Consider the following 22,058-nt stretch of genomic DNA (forward strand, 5'->3'; position numbering starts at 1 on the left):
GCAACGCGGCGTCACATGACCCCGCTGCGTCATTTGACGCCGCGCGAGGTAAGGGGGGGGGCGCAACAACAGAGGAGAGCTGGCAGGGGGGGCACAGCAAAAAAAGTTTGCTCACCCCTGCTTAAGGAGCAATCCATGCCATATCCTACATGTGCTTTCTTTTTTGTTTTTTTTTAAATAAATCAGTTCTTTAGTATTAGATAATACTTACTAAAAAAGATTTTCATTCAACTCTTAATGCCATTCTAATTAGTTTTAATATACTGTGCATTGTTTCATTTCTACAGTAGGTTTTAACACCCTTCCCTAGCAGTGCAAGATTTTTACAACACTTTCCTTTTGTCATAATTTGTTGCCGGTGTTCCCAGCGGTTTGAGCTGCAAACTGTAATAATAGATTGTTACCTTAGTAATTTAAGAATACATTGTTGCTGCTGAGTTACACTGAAGGATTTATTGAAACTGAAAAGCTGCCATTTAGTGAACATTGGGAAGCAGGATATTTGCTGATCAATCACCGGAGAACAAATTGATCTGCAGCTTAAGTAAATCATTTTCAATAATGGTAATCAAAGGCTGTATATATTAAAAAAAAAAATATATATATATATATATATATATATATAAATATATATTGCAGAGAAATATGTTGCGCAATATACCAGCAACCCAATATTAAGATGGAAAAGTGTCTAAATATGCTGCCATAATGTCACAGGTTTTACACAGTAACCAAAACTAGACACAAATCGAAATAAACACAGGCGCAATTTAAAACAATGAATCGTGGTATGTCTGACTGAGAAGACTAAATTGACATAACTATGGATCTGTAGTGTTATGAAAATTGGATCAGAGTCCCCAGATGCTAGAAACCTAAAAAATGATGAAAGAGAACCAATATAATGAAGTATAGTACTGGTTTGTAAGTGCAAAAAGTAGAAAGCTACATACAGTGTAGCAGACAATAACAGCATTGGATAACAATCCCTGCATGGTCAACGGTGGTGGATGTTGGCGTCTCTGCCTCCACGCTGGTATATATCCCGAAACCACTGATCGAATCCAGAGCTCCAGCTCTTGTGGGTCTTTTCCTTCTTGTCACGCTGAGATGACGTCAGTGGAATCCGGGAAGTCCGTCAGCTGTGATAATCCTACAGCTGGTATTGCAGCCTCTGCTGCTGGTTCACTGACTATACGGGATGGATGTATCAATGCGGTCTATTCAGCATAAGGTTAAGCCAAAACCTCAACGCATTTCGTTTCAGACAGAAACGTCCCTGTCTGAAAATAAATGCATTGGGTTGAGGTTTTTGGCTTAACCTTATGCTCATTAGACTACGCTTATAAACCAGTATTACTATACTGTACTTCACTTTATTGGTTCTCTTTCATCATTTTTTACAGTAGGTTCCTACTCTCTTGGGACTCTGATCCAATTTGCAAAACACTACGGATCCATAGTTATGTCCATTTAGTCTGTTCAGTCAGACATACCCCGATTCATTGTCTTAAATTGCGCTACTGTTTATTTAAAAAATATATATATTTAAATTGCCACTTGGACTGCTGCTTTAATGTAACTTTAAAATTGTTTTTGCACCACAAAAGTGTGTTTCAACAACAAGTAATTGTATAATTTTGTGATGAATTATTACGCTATAGGAACTTGAATTGTAATTCTGCTACTGTTTTCCTTTGCTTTCCCTGCAGGTCTGAGTGTGGGGAACCTGTTTTATGTTTTTTCTAATGAAGGAATCACTATAATTCAGCCAAGAGAATGTGAAATCCGGAGACAGATCAAACCCAGTGAGAGGATCCTTACAACTTATGTAAGTTTCACACATTTCATAGCAGTTTTACAGTACAGGATTCTTGCAATATGTGTCTTATTCCAAATGGTATTTTTGGGAATATGTTATGTTTTGCACTATAAAACTAAGGGGTAATGTAACAAGGATACATGTATTCATCTTCCATTACTATTTGGGTATCAAGTTCTTTGTACATCACTTTTTTCTTATATTTTTGTCAAAAACATCTGTCTGATCTTAGGTGGCATAAAATCATCTGGCTAACAATTTGTGTCAAATGTAAGAAACACTTTCTTATATTTGACGCAAACACAAACAGAACATTTATATTTTTTTCAACACAATGTGAATAGATGGAGATACTCAACAATGGTTAAACTGGGACTTATGACACATTGAGATTTTTATATGATTTACATAGCTGTGCTAAACAAAAATAAAAGGTCAATACCGCAATTTCTTGAAGGGGCCATTCAACCTAGTGAGACAATAAAAATAAACTTGTATAATTAGCTTTCTTAGAAAGATTTAGTCACCCTTAAATAACGGTCTTACTAATTTCTGACTGTATGAATATCACTGTTCATACGGGAATACCAGATCCAAGCATATTATCTAATTATTTTGGTCTGTTTGAATAATAATAATTGTTCGAAAAGTTAACCAGCAAAAAGTAGGCAGCAAAATAAAATAAAAAATAGAAAAATACAATAATAGTGGGTGACATTGACTGAAACCACCCTTGCAATAGTGAGACTACATATAAAAAATAAAGTTTCCAGGCACACCACAAAACAATCTAGAAGCAGCAAAAATGTATTATCTCTTACTAAGGTGAAAAGAGTTCCAATGTTTCGGTGCACCTTCATCAGGGTGGAGATGTGTGAAGTTTGTGAGCACAGCAAAATGTGCAAAGAAAAATATAGGGTTTGCCATAAAAACATTTGTAAGGTCAAATTACCAATAGCCAGGTAACGTTGGTATTTTTAAAGCAACGTTAAAAAAATTAGACAAAAATGGCAAACTACATTTCTGCTACTTATATATTGTTTCTGTAGTGTCTGGTTCCTCCAATTTTGAATAATGAATGTGTTAAAGATTAATGCTTGCCTATTAGCAGTAATCAAATACTAATGTGGGTACCAACTCACTTAGATCTCTAAAAGGCAATGTTGTTCAAGGTTCGATAACAAGTTCAGGCATATAAAGCTTTTTTACTACACTACAAAGCTCAGGGTAACAGTGAGGTGACAGACTCATTGTAAAGAAATAAAGGCAATCAGTCACATTCATACAGGGATCATCACTATGTAATTTGTGTAATATTAGTCATTCATATGAACCACTCCCCTATTCAATATTACATTTTTTAAGCCGGAAACTAAAGTTTCTCATACGCGGTCTCAAAACTGAATTTTTCATGTTCAAAATAAATAGCCTGTAACTTGCACCATATCACCATTCTGTCAGATTTAAACAAAATAAACTACCCTTGCTCAACATTGAGTCAGTGTCTTATCTTAATGTGTTTGCATCTCGGTGTCCTATTAAAACACGTCAACATAAATTAGGTGAGTGGCCAAAAGGATTAGAAGGTAGTGTCAGCTTTTTCCAACTAGAAATAACTAGTACCAAGCTAATATCTGTCAATACATTACTTAGATATATAGATATAGTATGGTGTATGCTTATTACCTTCTCCCATCTACAGATGTCATCTTAATAACTTAGCAAACAAAAGATATAACAATGTACCTCTGGCTTTGAATACTGGCAGTCTTTTCACCAATGTACATTAGATAAAAACTCTTCAAAGCTTTCGTTTATCATCAAAATATTTAGTTTAAATCTTTAAAGATTCTTATATTTGTCAGGTATGGCAAAATGGTGTTAGACATGTCACTGTTCTTAGTTCACTTTTGTTCTGGGCAAGACTGCCCCTAGTGGAGAGACTTGTAAACTATTGCTTTGCAATGCACAGCAGTACATATGGGTGAACCCATCTAAATCCTTTTCCTGGAATTCCACGGATTGGGTTGACGCCCCCCACACATAACTTGAAGTCTCTCCCCCTTTCCCCCATCTCTCTTCCCGCTTTTGAGACTGATACTTGGACCAAAGGAACCGGCGGATCTCGTCCAGCTCCCCCATCTCATCATAGCAGCTGCCTTTAATCCGGCACTTTATGTTAGCTCCTCTTTTATATGCCAGTTAAATCACCCAACCCTGTTAGTTTTCCTAATTGTTATTAATGCTCCCTTATTGCCCGGCAGTCGCTCTCATTTTTATTACCACTGGTCTGATAGACATCAATTTAACACACAGTTTAAAATCAGTACTTTACCAATAAAATTGAATGTTTTGGTCCAAAAGCCCAAATCTCTATTTGAAAGTTGACATATCATAAATACTGCATACATCACCATTAGAGGACTTTCTAATGTTAGATATGATGTTACAGGAGAGTTCTGCTAAATTTAAATGAATAGGATTAACATTTCTCTAACGCAGGGAGGACGGATTCACAGGTTATTGATCAGGGGCATACAACTTTTTTGTCTGATCCAAATCCAGTATTTTATTAGTAAACTGAAGTTTCCAAATTTGAATTTTCATGCCACTGTCATCAACTAAATGATACAACACTGAGATACTATATGTCACGTCATTGGTATACTGCTGTGCTGGGACATAACATGCATAGTTTTTATTTTGACAACCTTTGATTCTTAAAGCTGTGATGAATACAAATCAATTTATGGTAATACTTTAATGAGGCATTGAAGAGACAGATATTATCCACTAAGTAGTAACTGCATGAACTTGCTGTGGAGATCAGGTTTGATTAATGTAATGTTTACCAAGTCATTACAAAGTAGAGTGCCCTCTTAACACCAAAATTAACTTCTCTTCGGTCCCATGTGACATGATCCCATATAAATTGACAGATTGGGAAAGACTGTAAATGCTGTGTCTGGGTAAAAATTTTGGTGGCTGAGGATGGAGTTTTTATATTTCTGATTTGATGAGATTATGCAGGAGCAACAGACCATCTTTATACAGTTTTACGTGGTGCTATTTGACCTAATTGCGTCAAAATTCTTTACTGCAGTTTTTACAAAGTGAGATTGTTACCATCAGCAAAAGGAGACACATGGCATTAGTATGCATTACTGTATGTGTGCTTATGAGGGTGATAGTGATATTGTATGTGTGCTTATGAGGGTGATATTGATACTGTATGTTAAATATTCTTTCATAGGTCATATATGTCATGATGTGAAGAAGAAGAGAGTATTCTTATTTTGAGACATTTAGAAATACAATAATTTCAGGATCTCTGCTTACACACCCATGGGAAATCAACATTAAATTTAGCACACTATAACATAAATCAAACAAATTGTTTCATAATATTAATTCAGTTCACTTTGATTTCTTTACCCATCGGTTATATCCATCTTTCACAAATATATATAGCACAGTGTTTATACTGTATGTCATTTTCACATATATATATACACACACACATATACATTTACAGTACATATCAATTCTTAATCATCAGAGAAAAGATACACAGAATTAGATGTTGACGCAAATAGTTTTATTGACTTGACAAAGGTTATTTTTTAATACCCCAAATTAGTTTGATAGAAAATGACCACAGGTAAAGATCTAAATATATAACAAGACTAGTAGGAGAATGTAAAGTATTTCCTACTTAGTTTTACAATTAAACCCAGTTCTATGTTGAAAACGTTCATGTACCCAGACTATACACAATTATTCTGATGTTACGTGTCCCCGTACTAACCTTGAAGGAAGCCTTGACGAAAGGACTTTGCTTGCATTAATTATTATTATTGTTATTATTATTGTTTATTTGAGAGCGCCAACATATTACGCAGCGCGTTCAATGGAGTACAGAATTGTGTATATTACAAAAACATAAACCGTTACATACAGGTGATGATAAACATGCACAAACAGATGCAAGGAGGTAATCAGGGCCCTGCTTGTGAGATTTTACAATCTAGAGGGATTGAGGCACAATATTTAAAATGAAGGTAAGGTTGTAGGATAAGGTTGTAGGATCATTGTAGGATAAGATGTGGCTCAGGTTAAAATATGACAGTGCCAGTATTAATGTTTTTGGGGGAGGTTATATAAGATGGAGATTGGTCCAGCTACACAGCTGGTCCCAATGGGTTTGGAGGGGTAGGGTGGGGGGAGTTGGATGTTAAGAGGTATGGAGAGTATGCTTCTTTGAAAAGGTGAGTTTTTTCGGGGAGTTTTTAAACATTTGAAAGCTTGGTGTGAGACTCATGGTATATGGTAGTGAATTCCAGAGAGACAGGGCAGAACGGGAGAAGTATTACAGGCGGGGGAGCAAGAGAAGGAAAGGCGGATGACGTGGGCAGAATGTAGGGGGCGTTTAGGTATGTATTTGTGGATGAGTGTTTGTACAATGAAGTTACAGATGTACAGTAGCAGATGTTCTTGAACCCATTACTGCAAAATATTGCATTACCGCGAGTATCACACAATTTTGTGTGGTAACGGATGTGTTTGGTGTCGGCCAGGTAATGGTTAATCCCTGTCTGGAGTAAGGTAAGAATGGTAATGAGCCCAGCTGAGTGTAGCAAGGGTTTTAAAAAGCAGGAAAAGGAAGTGTTTATGGCTCTCTCCCTGGTCTGCGTACAGACCACATGTGCTTGTCCTTGATGCATAGGGATAACAGGTATGTATATAGACGTCTACAGATGTACTGTATATGGACTTTCATATGCTGAGGAACCTGAACTTTGACTAGGAAAAGCATGTACTTTTATGTTGAATCTTCAGCTGAATAAAAGCCTATATTTTTTTCCCAAAGTAGGTCTCCTGTGTTCATGCATAGCCGACCAGGTGCAATAATCTTTGCTACATCTGTGCCTTCCTCAATAGCATAATTGTAAATATATGTGAGTTATCTAAATATAAACAGAAGAAATTACAGGTTGGACATGATAATACCAGGATACAATATGACATGATATTATACTGTACTGTATTCGTGGTCCTGCGTACTGAGATCTACCCATCTTAAAAAGTCAGTCTTCTGCTTACTTACCGTATTAATTTCAAGTAATTGATACATTATTATTGGTAAATTCAAAAGACAATATGTTGCTTTAGTTACACTACCATGTTATGTGCTTACCATTCTAGAATGTTTCATGGACATAAGAACAAATCAATTAAATTACTGTACCTAAATATACAAAATCCCAGCAAGCTCAAGAAACCCCAAAACATACCACATAGTGTGTGTCTGTGTGTGTGTGTGTGTCTGTGCGTGTCTGTGTCTGTGTGTGTGTGTCAAATGGAGAGCTACTTAGAGTGGCCAAATGTATACAAGAAAAGACAGAAATGCCCACTGCTACATCCAATATGACAAAAATACACAGTGAAATACCTATATATTCTTGAAAAAGGGTCATTTAGTTAAACCCTTTGGCCAAAGCATTATAAGCCTGCAAGCCACATCAAGGCATGACCATTAGCAGGTCCTAACACTAACTGATTAAAATTCTAATTTACCTCTATATTTGGAGGGAGAATTATTATTTTTTTTTACATTGGATCTGTCCAAACCCAGTGACAAGAAAAAGACCTGATAACTTGGAAAGTGGGGTGGGGCGAGCTTAAAACCTGGGGGGAGGGACCACTAACCTCCAAAAAGCTGAGACCAGCTGGAAAAAAGTTATACCACATTATATATAGCATACTGCACAGGGGGCAGGGATAGACTTCAATCACAGATCACATACCATTATGCACTGGATTGATTGATCATTCTCCCTCCAAACATAGAGGTAAATGAGACTTTTAAATATAGGTATTTGACTGTGTATTTTTGTCATATTTGATGTAGCATTGAGCATTTCTGTCTTTTGTTAAATTACTGTACCTACAATCCAGAGCTGTTTATTTAACAATAGAAAGCAGTTCATTAAAACTAAACTATTGTAACACCTGTGTCAAATGTTATAAACACACACCTGGATATTAATTAAAAGTTCATTTAAAGTGCAATAATGCTAATCGGATACGGGAGCATCAAACGTCCTATTGACTTGAATAAGTGTTTCTTTGCAATCTCACCTGATCAGCACTAACTTTATAAAAATGACCATAGTTTAATAGGTATACGGAAGTCAACAGATTTCTTGTAAAAGGTAAAAACAGACAGAAATCTATATTATAGATATCATTATTTTGTGAGTATCAAGTTACTCCTTTCACATCATATATTTCTCTTTGCAACCTTACCCTATAGCATTAACTAAGTGTTGCACCAGACAAAATGTATGCACAGCATCTTAAAGCAACATTTTAAGTGTTGGTGTGTTAATATTCAATTTGAAGCAATGCATCCATATATAGTTGAATACATGCTCTTATTAGCAGTGTCAAATGAAGCTACATGAGCTTTAGCTTTTACCTTCTATGAGGGAAACTTATTGTTTAATCAAATTGACCTAATAATCCTAGGTTTTATATTTTACAAGAGGATGATGCAAAACTATGTACAGTAGGAAAATTGAAAATAATTTCCCCTACACTTCCAAACCAGTATCAAAGTTACAGTAATTTAACATACTAATCATTGTGGGCTAGGTTAAAAAAAGTATTAACAAACTTCTCATGTATATGCACTGTTATACTGTAGGTAGAGATAGGCGGATTTGGATCTGCCGCGGATCGGCTGGTTCCTTTGATCAGTGGATCAATCTACAAAAGGGTGATTCGCTGGATGTTTAAAATCATTGCCAATTGAATGCACGAATTCCGCAATCCGCTGGTGGATTGTAACAATTTAATCCGTGGATTCCTGAATCTGCAGATTGGATTCTTAAAATCCACCGGCGAATTGTGGAATCCGGGGATTGAATTATCAAAATCCACCGGCAGGTTGAATCCAATGCCAGTTTTTGATTAACAAGCACAGATTGAAACTGGCACACTCTGTCGACGGATTTCACACAGTGGAACGGATTGTGAATGGACAGCTTGGGAAATTCCGCAAAATGTATTTTGACAGTTTTGCCCATCTGTAGTTATAGGTGTTATAGATAGTGCTCTGTGCATTTGACCCCATGCTTGGGTGTTTGTTTTTAAAATAAAATGTTTGTCTTGGTATTGCAAAAACTCATCAACAGGTTTTGTTTTTGGATCACAGAGAAAGTGCAAAGTATAGTCTCGAGCTGTTTTCTGCCTCCTCTCAAAGTATTTATGTTACTTACAATCTATTTAGCAAAAATATTAATAATACATTAAAATGTGGTTTTTGTCTGTTGCTTCTATTGTCAAGCAAAGAACAGTACAAGATAAAAGAGAGATATTTTTAAGTACTGGACCTGCAGTCACAAAACACTGCTCTGTTATATATAATTATCTATATACATTTTTCACGGTGGGAAAAAAATAAAAGAAGTATGTCCTTGACCCTGCTTCCCACTCTTGTGTCATAGAGGAAATAGTTAGGACATACATACAGAACAAGCCAAGCACTGTAACAACTGTGGCGGACAATGCTGTAAAGTATGGGTGTTGGCTTGTTTGAGCCCACACAAAATATTAAATAATTACAAAAATGTAATGATGAAGTTGGCAACTAACTTTGATGATGGCAGTGGTGATGGTTTGAGTGGTGGTGGTGGAGGAGGGATATGCCATGTTTAGAATGATACTGGTGGCATGGTGGAAGCTTGCTCACTGATTGCTCATTGATGTTACTGCAGTCACACAACCCTGTTATGTTATATGTATATATGATTTTCACAGGGATGTTACATGCTGTATGAGTGCTAATTTGTTTGGGCTTCCAAAAATTTACTATGATTACCGTGCTACTGTACCTTTTGTCCTTTTTTGCAAATAATTTACAACTAGACATTATTTTCATGGTCTATTACTGTATGTGTATCTGAGTATTCACACTCCATTCGAATATGACAAGCCAAATGCTTTGTGTGAGTGATTATTATTACAGTATATTGGTGTCAATCAGCAACAAGGATTATGGATTTCAATTATGGTTCATTCTTCTCCTTGTGCTCATCAGCATCACTATCAACATACAGTAGTGTTTGGGATCTAATATATAGCTCATTCCCACTGGACTCAACCACTAAGTGTTCCTTTTCAATTTGATGGTATATGGATGATGGTGTACGTCATACATGATGTAGTTTATATTGATGAATACAGCTATTTTGGGGCAGAAGACTCCTGAGATGATCACTTACAATGTAGCCAGCATTGCTACTGTAAATATTCTTTCATTTTACACACTGGAGGGTGAACAGCTCAAGTAAACCATAGCCCGTCTGTATAAAGGCTGCGTCCATAGTAGAACGCGCTAGCTTCCACGCTCCTCAGTGCAGCACACGCTCACCTGCAGCAGGAGATATTTCTTGTCCTCCAGGCAGAAGAAATGGGAGGTATGTTGGAGGGCCCGGCCGTGACATCACAGAGCTGGTTCGCCCTCATTGGGCAAACCGCTCACGTGACCAAGTAATCGTGCGGGAAATACAAACTTGCTTGTAGCACAAAGTGCCAATCTCACCATAGTGCATGCGCACTGTGCGTGTATGCATTGACATCCTCATGTTTGTTTCAGTGCGAGCTACGTAGCTCGCGCCGTATCCTTCACTATAGACGCAGCCAAAGTGGCTCCAAAGAGTTCTCTTTTCCCCTCAGTCAAGAAACAGACTTGCCCTGATGTCAATGTCTCTTATCATTGAACTAATTATCCACCATTCTAGAAACGGAGTAGATTTTTTTTAGTCGTAGATTTAGGATCTTTTGGCATGCTGTATAAGTTTGACCAAATATCATCTTCTTCTTTATCACTATCTTACTGCTCTATTACACAAGGGTTATATGTCGTTTTTTTCCTGGCTTTTTGCTTATTGGCACCAATACTTTTACTAACAGCAGAAGACACAGCTGTTTCAAGAGAAGCAGAATGACGATGTACATGTGACTTTAGTTTTGAGCTGACATTTTTGCAACAAGGAGCTTTTTCAACATGTTTATATCTGTGCCTCGCGGAAGAAAAGAAGACAAGTTTGGCTTACTCCGAGTGTTCACCATGTCACAGTAATGTAGTCTTTAGTTATACCACTAGTACTGGTCCACATATCTGTAGTTAAGTGAATAGTTTGTACAATTACATTTTTATTGATGTGATGGCAAGGTTTGTCCTTCAGGTCCATGTATAGATCAGAAATTGCTTTTTAAGAAAAATGAAATCTAGATGGAATTTGTTATAGTTTGCACATGATCTCCACTAATCTGTGGAAAATTACTGAATTCGTTGCAAATATAGGATGCAGATTCAAGGCTAATATATTAGTCATGGCTCTGGTTATCTTTTCTGACAGGGTGTCTGCAATCAAACTTTGTTTCTCTTGCAAATGACTGTATGACAGTTAATTTTTTGTGACCAATAGTGTAGTTAAATGAAGTTGGGAAGAGGTCTAAGCCTTAGATTTTCTCTTCAATGTCTCTGGAGACTTAGTTTTAGCAACAGCAGCACCTGGGGATTGTTCAGAAGACACAGAGGAATTAGGTGACACTTTTGGTCATTTTGTAGTTGATAATTCTGATTCAGATGACGGATGTCTACTAATGCTAATGCCCCTAGTTGATGCTAGACTCTCTCTTGATTACAAAGATTATGCTGTAACTTTAGTGCATGTGACTGTGCGCGTGGAATGAACAAAATACAGTAGCTTTATCAGGTTGGGCTTAGTGTGCGCGTCAGGCAGGATTTTGAGGAGACAAATAATGTAGTTTTTTCGCGTGACAGCCGCGTCACTGCCGTGCTAAATGCCGGAGGAGCGTGCGAGGCTTCTGTAAATTCCCTTACCTTGGCTTCCAGTGATGTGTCTCCATGGCAACCCGGTGTCAAATGATGCAGCGGGGTCATGTGACATCACGTTGCCATAGCAACAAGATGCCACATGACCCCATGGTGTCATTTGGCGCCGGAGCCGAGCAGGGGGGGGCACAAGCCGGGGCAGAGAGCAGGCAGGGGGGCACAGACTGAAATGTTTGTGCACCCCTGCTGTAGAGTAATATAAAGGAAGTGCCATGGTGGTCTGTGTTCCTACAGTGCCTCTGCTATTTGTTTGCCTGACAAAGGCTGCCGATTGAATTGCATATATTATCATGGTTAGGGTGGAACACTTTCCAAACAGAAGAAGGGGATTTGTTTGTCATTTTATATGATAATGCGGTTATCAAGGGCATGTGGTGGCACTGCCTTCTTTTCACTTTCTACAACACAATCATCATCATTATTACACCTTCAACAGAAGCAATAGAAGCATCATAAACTTCACGTTTAACAAAAGTAATAAATTCAATAGAAGCATCCTCGATAATAGTGATTTTTTTCAACTGGTTACGCAATTGGGGAATGGAACTAGAAAGCGGAGGGGTTGGATCCAAGGGGCTCTACGGTATCAGAAACTCATGGCTACCTTATTAGGTTCCAGATCCTCAAAAGCGTGCTAAGCGTTAGAACTGCTTTACTCACATTCATGTGAATGAGTCAAGGTGTGCTAAACTACATCACCCTTTTGTGGATCTGGGCCTTGGACTCGCTCCAGATTATTTACATGAAGGCATAGGTTCATGGAAATGTCCTCCTCTGACTCCGTGTGCTCATGCTCTGATCTCTCAATCTCAAACTCTGAGTAGTATATATATTTATTTATATTAAAATTAATTATTTAAATGTCATTATATTAGACAACAGATTAGAGTGTTTAACTGTAATTAATTCCCTGGTAAGTTAACTATATATATCATGACAGAGTAGGAGACTGGTCAGATGGTGGGTTTTTTTTATGCCTAGAAAAATATTACTGTATATTTCATGTATTATATTTCATAATCAGGCATCAGCACAGATAAGATTGTTATTTAAGCTATTGCTCTACCCTATTAGATTGAGCCAGATAGTGGGTAGCTTATCTCTGTCTAATGAATACAAGATAAAGTATACAGTACATAAAATCTAATATATTATTCAATTATAAATGAACGAATCTCTGTTTCTCTGCACCTCTGTGTCTCTCTGCAGTCTGCATACACTCCTCCACCCTCCCTTTCATCATGATGCCAACATGTAAATAGCTTTAGGGAAGGGCATCTTTTATGATTACCTACAAAGTGGGAAATACCACAAGATCTGAGACAAGTGGGAAACTAAAACCAAGGTTTTGCCTAATATTTTTCTAGCCCTGCACGCTGATCCAAGCCTTGGATTAAACAGTGTATGGATCCTCAGTGTTCAGGGGGTCCTTATTTCAAGAATCTGGACTCACGCTTCTCTGGTTATAGACATTATGTTAAGCAATTAATTCCACATTTCAAAAACATGTTACCTTATGCATATATAAAAGGGTGATTACTTAACTTCAATGTTCAACTGCCCCCTAAAGCATAAGAGCAGACACCATATCGTTATTTTTTACTTTCCATGCATAACAGTATGCTTAATAGGATTTCGTTAAAATGCTTTAGGGAGGTATTTAAGTTTTAAAGATAGGAAGAAAATGTGTTTTGTAGAAAGTCCAACTCTATTTGCATCCAAGCTCATAAGAGTTTTATTCTGGAAATACTGATAAACTCACATTGCATATCCTACAATCAGTTATGCAGTATCAATTTAACACAAATTTAAACCTTCAGGAATAAGAATGTATACATACGCTTGAGTAAACGCTTCCTGGAACACATCGAAATATATTACATACAGGCATAACATACGCAATGGGACTGGAGCATGTATGTAAAGCGAAAATGTACTTAAAGTGAAGCACTACCTTTTCCCCACTTATCGATGCATGTACAGTACGGCAATCGTCATATACGTGCATAACTGATGTAAATAACGCATTTGTAACAGGCTCTATTGTCTCCCCGCTTGCGCACAGCTTCGGTACAGGTAGGAAGCCGGTATTGCTGTTCAGGACGTGCCGACAGGCGCATGCGCAAGCTGCCGTTTGCCTATTGGGCGATATGTCCTTACTCGCGAATGTACTTAAATTGAGTGTCCTTAAACCGGGGTATGCCTGAAGTCTACAGACAAATAGTCTATCTAGACTTTACATGGAAAAACACAATAAAAACCCAACCTCACTGTTAGTAATGGGTATTGAAGCCATTACATCCTCCCTTTTAAGTTGAAATACCGTAGACACGACACTAAGGGGTCTATGCACGAAGCTCAGATATAAAAAAAAATTGCCGTCCCGTTTAAATTGCCATTTTTTACAACATTGCCATCACGGTATGCAGAAAGCCCAAAATACCAATGATAGCAACATTTGCAAAAATGGCGAGTAGCTGGCGGCGTGATTATCGTCTCTCTGACAACTATGAAATGGCGTGGCATGTAAATAAAAGTTTTTCCCATTGTGTGACTATCTTGCGAGACAAACAATTTCTAGAGCGGCTTATTTAAATGGTCGCTTTATTGTAATCTTTCTCAGTGTTGTTGGGAGTAAGTGAGAGACAGACAGACAGCTAGGCATTTGGAGGATTTGGGATTGCTAGAGTTTTTGTGAATTTTGATAGGCTTGTCTTCTGTTGTTTTGTTTTCTTTGCATATTTTTTGTCTGAGTTTGAAAGTTTTTTGTGAGTGTGTCGTTTAGTTTCTTTCTCTGTTATTTGTGAGTGGTTGATGTATGGATGGGAGGCGTGGATGTCAGGGGAGTGATGGTGGGGTGACTGAGGGTGTGAGTGGTGGTGCTGAGGTGAGTGGTGCTCAGTTGAGTAGGTGTGTGAGTGTCTGTGGAAGTCAGAGGAGTGATGGTGGGGTGACTGGTAGTGGTGGGGAGAGTGTGATGCTCCTGCAAGCTGTTCCATTGGAATCTGAGAGTCCAGTCAGCAGCAGCAGAGCTCAGCTGGGCACAAGAAGCGTGTAGAAAAGAAAAGAAATATATGTGTCAACGATGAGGAAAACAGAGTCCTTGTCACTGGTATTTTGGAGCATTATGACCACCTGTATGGGAACTTAGTAGGTAAGAAAATCATTTGCAATGACTGTCACAATAATTATTGCCATCTATTAGCTAACATTTCTGCATGCACATAGAATTGACATTTACATGTGTAGCCATGCATAATAATGACTGCATACGTCTTCCCTGTTGGCAGTAAGTCCTGGTAAGTACAGGCCTGCCAGCAGTAGTTATGGAGGTTTTCCCTAACACCCTGGTGTGGTGCCCTGTGTAAGGAAGGGAGTGGCTGTATGCTCTGAGTCCCTGGATAGTGACATCAGAGATGCGACTGCCCCCTGACGTATAAAGGGCACAACACTGTCAGTTAGTGGTTGTTGAAAAGTGTTGCAAGGTTGGCAGAGAAGCATCTGGGAGAATGTATCTTCCTGCATAAGGGATTGGAGGAATACTTTTGTGACCCTAGTGCTGTAACTAGCGGTAGCAGAGTGACCAATCAAGTCTGTCTAAGCCACACTGTGTCCAGGGACCTGGCACAGTGGTGATCTCCCTAGGAGAAAGGGAATCCCACTTCAATACGGGAGGGCGTACCTGGCAAAGGGACAGCACGGAAAGATGTGCGGCTAGAGCCGGCAGCTGCATGGGGCAGTCTGCTACATCCAAGCATACAATAAAGATGTCTTGTTCAAAGAAACCCCCACTGTGTGAGTGTGAGATTACTCTGCAGTGGCGGTCACCACCGAGAAGGAATTCCTCACCAGGACCATCTCCCTGCGGAAGCATAGACCCTGATGAGGTGGAGGCGCTGCACGTGAAGTAAGTTGGACTCGTACCCACTACCTCAGCTACCTGTCCTGATGACATCCCCTAATACCATCAAGCGGGAGACTCAGGAGTCCTGTTACTTGCAGGTGCACCACCACACACGACCTTGTAATGGGGACCGGTTAGACCACACGGGCCAATGTGAGATTGGGTGGGTCAGACAAGGGGGGTCCAGCCGTTACAATTGGAGGCGCTGCTGAGAGACCTGTTAACAGGACAGGCTTTTGCTAGGCACACGCAAGGAAACAGGGAAAGTGTCTGCTGCCACTTTGTGCTGCGTGGGACGGAGCCAGGGGTAGTCAGGGAGATGCTGGAGCTGCATGCCGCAAAGACACCTTGGGATCCGTAAGGGGTTAGTGAGTCTGGAGCAGGGGGCTATTGCTGTTCTAGTCGCCTTGAGGTAGCGCTAGCGGGGGACGCCTGAAGGGGTAAACTGGTAACTTAGGGCAGGAATTCTGGAAGGGTCCGCACTAGGCTAGCCAAAAGTAGGTCGACGCCCAAGGTACTGCATGGAAGAGCCAGAGTACTCTAGTCTCCATTCCAGATCACTTACCAAGGAGCACAGACTGGAGGAACGTGTTACAGTAGACACAGAAAGAGTGAGCCTAGCCTGAGGTAGTGCAAACACGAGTCAGATCTACATTAGGTACACAAGGTGGTGCACAAGGCATGTTTATTGTACGGATGTGGTAGCTGCCCCGCAGAGTGGAGCTCCATGTACAGGAAATCGGTGTTCAACGATCAGGAGAGACCCGTCAGAATGGAGGATCTGCACAGAGCAGAAGGTCCAGGATGGCAGGGAGAGAGAACCACAAGAATGGAGGATCTGCACAGAGCAGAAGGTCCAGGATTGCGGTCAGAGGAAGAACACGCATATGAACTGTGCGTGGACGAAGAACAAGCTACAGAAGAGACTTTTGTGAGTTTGTTGTGGAATGGCGTGAAAGCCGTGGCTGCGCCGTGTTTATCATGTTTTTGTTCTCGGGATGATACCCCTGAGAATAATGAGCATGACAGTGTGATCCGATGGGAGGAACGAAATGGACTTTGTTATATCCCAATTAACAAACAGCCAGACGCTGCCTTCAAGGAAACAAAAGACAATACTTACCAAGATGGCGGTTCCCGCGTTCCCGGGACACCGCGTGGGCAGGCTGCAGAAAGTCTTGCAACTTTGCAGTTTGCTAATTGTTGGCCAGGATTGGCGCCAACGAGAAAACTCCACCCTGATGGGGAGTTTGGCGCGAAAGCTGGAGCCGCGCCCTCATGGACTATGACTCACTCCGCACCTGTGCTGGGTCAGCCTACAAGTCTACGAGACATCCCCCTAGTTTCAACCAGGGGGAGTGGTTTGCGGTTCCACCGGATGTCGACAGAGAAGATGGGAGGAAGGGTTGCCACATCCAACCATGCCTTTCAGTTGCAAAGAGCCATTGACCAATATAGACCTCTGAGACGAGTGCCTCCGTTGGTAAAGATGGCTGAAGCTGCTGACAAAGTGGACCAGGGTCCGGTGATATCCACTCACCCTTATTCAGCTCCAGGAGGCTTCCTGATAATCCGGGTGGAGGGTGTGGAGACTGTGGCGTGTCTTTGCCTGCAGTGCAGACTGCCGGGCGGAGCCGTGGGCAGCGAGGCCCGATGCCCTCACTGTGGACTGCAGTATATGTGGCCCATGACCACATTCGTACCGGTGCAAGCTGTGGGAGTGACCGGAAATGTTCCGATGCCGATAGAAGAGCAGCCGGGAGCCCTCTGGAATAAGAGTGCAAGTCCCGCGGAGACGGAGTCAGCTCTGGTGCTTCCGACAGAGAAATCCAGCCAGCGGAGAGGTGATCACCGAGGAGCCCATTGCCGGTCTCCTACTGGGATGCCTCGGCCGAATTGCAGGCTAGAATCCTCGGACGAGGAGTGCGCAAGGCTGGCGAGTAAGACAGTCATCAGACGAGACTGTCATACCATTGGTACGCCATGGAGGGATGAGATTCCTCGTGGTGTGGAGACACGGAGTCGAGTGTCTCCAGTACCGCGACCACCCGATCGCCGGAGTCCCACTGCCGTGGTGATTAGTGGATCGGACGCAGGTCGATCCACCCCGATCCTGTGAGGTACTAAGACACCGTGCCTGTTGCAGAAACAAGGGATGGAAGAGTCGGAGGAGCGAGTCCAGAGCCAGACTGGATCGCGCAGCAGAAGGGCGTTGGCGGATGTCCTCGTGGAGGAAGAGATCCCGATTGGGGATCCACCCCAAGATGGCGTCGCAGCACATGCGTGTGCGGAGGTGGTTCCGGAGGACCAGAGCGGCATCGAGTGGGAGATGGTGGCGCCTCTGCGGTCGAGCAGCGGAAAACGATCCCCTACTACCAGGGGGAGTGGGCGTTCGAGTTGCAGAACCAGAAGCCCCGCTGATGGAGACAAGAATGGACTTTGCAAGGACGTTAAGGCAGGTATCGCTGGAGAGCAGGTCGTAACCCTGTCAATGCCTACTGTTCGGTCCCGTCCCCAAACCCCGTCCACACCCAAGGTTAGCCCCAAGGCCCTAGTTAAAGCCCCTGTACCCGTCACTATTTTGTTTGGGTCCAGTTCCAGCTTAGGATTGTCCGGGGAGTCACGGGGTCCTTCTGATGATCGGACTGGAAGCCTGGACTTGGGAACGTCGGATGATGGGTCGGAGGGAGGAGGGAGGATGTCCCGACAAGTGTCGGTATCTAGTAATTGCCCTAGTGTACTGAGTATTACTGTTAGAAACACCGTACCGTACAAAGGGGTTGTTGAGCGATCTGAGGGTACGTCCGGGGTATCTTCTGGGGGGCCTGATGAGGAGTCCCTAGAAGAATCTATAGACCATAGCTCCGAAGAACGGAAGGAGACTAGATGGTGGGCCCCATTGTATGAGGGGTATGTATCCTGGTTCGACCGCACCCGCTTTATCTTAGAGAGGGAGGGGGTGGTTGATCACTGGTGGGCTGTTGGTAACTTCGACGATGAGGCATATCTTAGGGCCCTAAGAGTAAGGTGGGATCGTATCCAGGCAGGCCTTATTATCCCTAAGGGGTCCGCAGGGTTGGATGACCCGGTAGAGACCCATGAGCCCCTGTCATGGGTGTTGCCCGGGGCGGCTGGCCAAAGTAGCTTGACCAGGGTGTGCCGAGCTGAACGGGCTATTGCGGCCAAATATAGGAAGTCACATGGGCTTGATTACCCGTATGTCCCGGAACCTCTAATGAGAGAGATAGAGGAGAATAGGGAGAGATGGCTTAAGAATGATATACAGTACTATATCGTAGAGAAAGGGGGAGCCATTAAAGGGATACAGGCCGAGCAGAGGGTAGCTCAACTGATGCGGGTCTGGAAGATAGGACGCAGTGTGTATATGCACAAAGTGGTGTATTGCAATGAGCGAGGGGTACCACGAGAATACAGCGTGACTGTGCATGATGCCGCGGGGCGGGAGGTGAAGAAGCCAGATCCTCGGCACTATTATTGATTAACCAATAGAGTGGTCTGTTGTTTTCTTTAGCGCTCCCTGCTGGTCAGTGAGTGTAATGGGCTGGCATTATTATGTTCATGTAATGATGTTTGCTATGTAATTTGTGTGTTCTTTTGCAGTGTTTCCTGGCGCAAGGTACACCAAATTTAGGTCCCAGCCGGGACGGTGGGTATTAACCAGGGGGAGTATGTAGCCATGCATAATAATGACTGCATACGTCTTCCCTGTTGGCAGTAAGTCCTGGTAAGTACAGGCCTGCCAGCAGTAGTTATGGAGGTTTTCCCTAACACCCTGGTGTGGTGCCCTGTGTAGGGAAGGGAGTGGCTGTATGCTCTGAGTCCCTGGATAGTGACATCAGAGATGCGACTGCCCCCTGACGTATAAAGGGCACAACACTGTCAGTTAGTGGTTGTTGTAAAGTGTTGCAAGGTTGGCAGAGAAGCATCTGGGAGAATGTATCTTCCTGCATAAGGGATTGGAGGAATACTTTTGTGACCCTAGTGCTGTAACTAGCGGTAGCAGAGTGACCAATCAAGTCTGTCTAAGCCACACTGTGGCTAGAGCCGGCAGCTGCATGGGGCAGTCTGCTACATCCAAGCATACAATAAAGATGTCTTGTTCAAAGAAACCCCCACTGTGTGAGTGTGAGATTACTCTGCAGTGGCGGTCACCACCGAGAAGGAGTTCCTCACCAGGACCATCTCCCTGCGGAAGCATAGACCCTGATGAGGTGGAGGCGCTGCACGTGAAGTAAGTTGGACTCGTACCCACTACCTCAGCTATCTGTCCTGATGACATCCCCTAATACCATCAAGCGGGAGACTCAGGAGTCCTGTTACTTGCAGGTGCACCACCACACACGACCTTGTAATGGGGACCGGTTAGACCACATGGGCCAATGTGAGATTGGGTGGGTCAGACAAGGGGGGTCCAGCCGTTACACATGTAAATGTCATTGTTTGGATATAAACATGCTATCATTGAGTGTTGGCAACCAGATTACAAATATAGGAATTGTGCAACTGTATGTAAATATTATAGCTTTAACACCTTCATAACCAAAGCGGTGACACAATAGAATGTGTCAAAGTTCAATGCTTATATTTATTAAAACTCATACTTTTCAAGACCACAGCATCACAACTACAAAGCAATACGTGTCAGTTCCAAAGACCCCATGCTTAAAATATATGTGTAAAAATATCATTATTTTTTCTAAGTCTCGTCTCGCCGCTTATCGGCAGCTTCTCCAACCCTCTTGCCAACTTTTTTGCCTAAACAATGTGAAATGTCATGAAGATTGTAAAACTACAGGAAACTACATGAACATTTTTGGGAACCACATTTGGAGACATACGCACATCTTTAGAATCCACGCTTCCTTTTACTTTAAAGAATGCTAGGTTCCAAATTATTTACAACTCTTCCATTGGGCATTATTTTCTTTTAATCCACTCCTAACAGAACGGAAGCTAGGTGCTTATCCCATCCTGCTCTCACTGTTAAGCAGGTTTACCATTAATATGTAAAAACTCCAATGACGGTTCAAAACATCGAAAAAATTGTGTTTCCAGTACTGCTGTGAGATTTTTAAGTATTCTTGAAAACCATAGCATAAACAAAGACAGACCCAGGGCTAAAATGGCTGGCACCTTCCTTTCAGTCATAATATCTAAAAAAAAAATTAAAAAAATCCATGCACTTCAATTAATCAAATATCCATGGCATAGATTCAGCTGTCTCTCCTTAAGATTCATAATGATCATGTATAATTTAACCTTTATTGTTTTCTAGAGCCAAATTGGGCTGTGATCAAAAAAGCCACTTCTGTTTCCAGCATCACGGCACAAGCTGTGTCATGTGGTCGATCTTGTAGCAATCACATGACGCAGAATTGCCAGGGTCTGCTGGCACTCCCCAGCACTGTAAAAGCTAATGTCATGATCCATCTCTCTCTTTAGCTATAATAACAGCTCTGAGTTAGGTAGCACACTTGAAAATGAAACCTACAAAAAGTTACCTGTCTGGTAATTGGAACATACTGTATGTAGTTGCTGGTTTCTTGACCTAATACTGTGTGATTTTATCACTTGCATCAGCATGCTGATTCAAGACTTTTTTTTTTAGCAATTGCCACACAGTTGCTGGTTCTTTATACACCATTGATATATATATATATATATATATATATATATATATATATATATATATATATATAAAAACACAGAAAAAACAGGCGCACTCATAGCCTAAAAGGTATAACAATATATTTATGGAGTCAAGGATTTAAAAATGCACACTCACAAACATAGCTTAATAAAAAGCATTTTTGAGTAAAACTCAGCCAGCCAGACGCAGGAACCCGGTAGCAGATGACTTTGGTATAGTGTCCGGTGTAGGTACACTGCAGCAGCCTCTATGGACACCTCCGGAGCCCGGGGAACATGAGGGACGCCGCCTTCCTCTCAATCCTGCGTCACACAGTGAGTACTCAGCTCCAGATACCGCGAGAACTCAGTGACGTCAGTGGATTCGACCGGAAAAAGTTCCCATGTATGCAACGAGTGTATGCAACTTTATCTCCCTGTGCCTCAGGGCAAAACCTACAATCTACAAAAAATAGATTGTAAGCTCCACAGGGCAGGGACCTGTGCCTGCAAAATGTCTCTGTAAAGCTCTACGCAAATCTAGTAGTGCTATACAAGAACATATTATTATTATTTTAACACAGTAATGATGGTGCAATTTGCTCCAAAACACTGGACAAAATGTTTCATGTGCTTCAATTTGGGCTAGCTGCATATGTATGTAACTTGTTAATGTTTTTTTCTTACAGTATATAATCCCCACAGTTCTCCTTGTAGCTGAGGTTAACGCCACCTGAACCGAGTGGAATGATCTA

General features: G+C 41.4%; 1 protein-coding gene across 1 annotated transcript in view; it reads left to right on the forward strand.

The window, feature by feature from the left end:
• Positions 1 to 22,058, forward strand: part of FSTL4 (follistatin like 4) — a 1,082,354-nt gene that overhangs the window by 1,029,787 nt on the left and 30,509 nt on the right. The window contains exon 12 of the mRNA XM_075601182.1: positions 1,713 to 1,831. Coding sequence (XP_075457297.1) covers positions 1,713 to 1,831 — 119 coding nt within the window. The remainder of the gene's footprint in view (positions 1 to 1,712; positions 1,832 to 22,058) is intronic.

The sequence above is a fragment of the Ascaphus truei genome, chromosome 5, assembly GCF_040206685.1.
Source record: "Ascaphus truei isolate aAscTru1 chromosome 5, aAscTru1.hap1, whole genome shotgun sequence".
Taxonomy (NCBI): domain Eukaryota; kingdom Metazoa; phylum Chordata; class Amphibia; order Anura; family Ascaphidae; genus Ascaphus; species Ascaphus truei.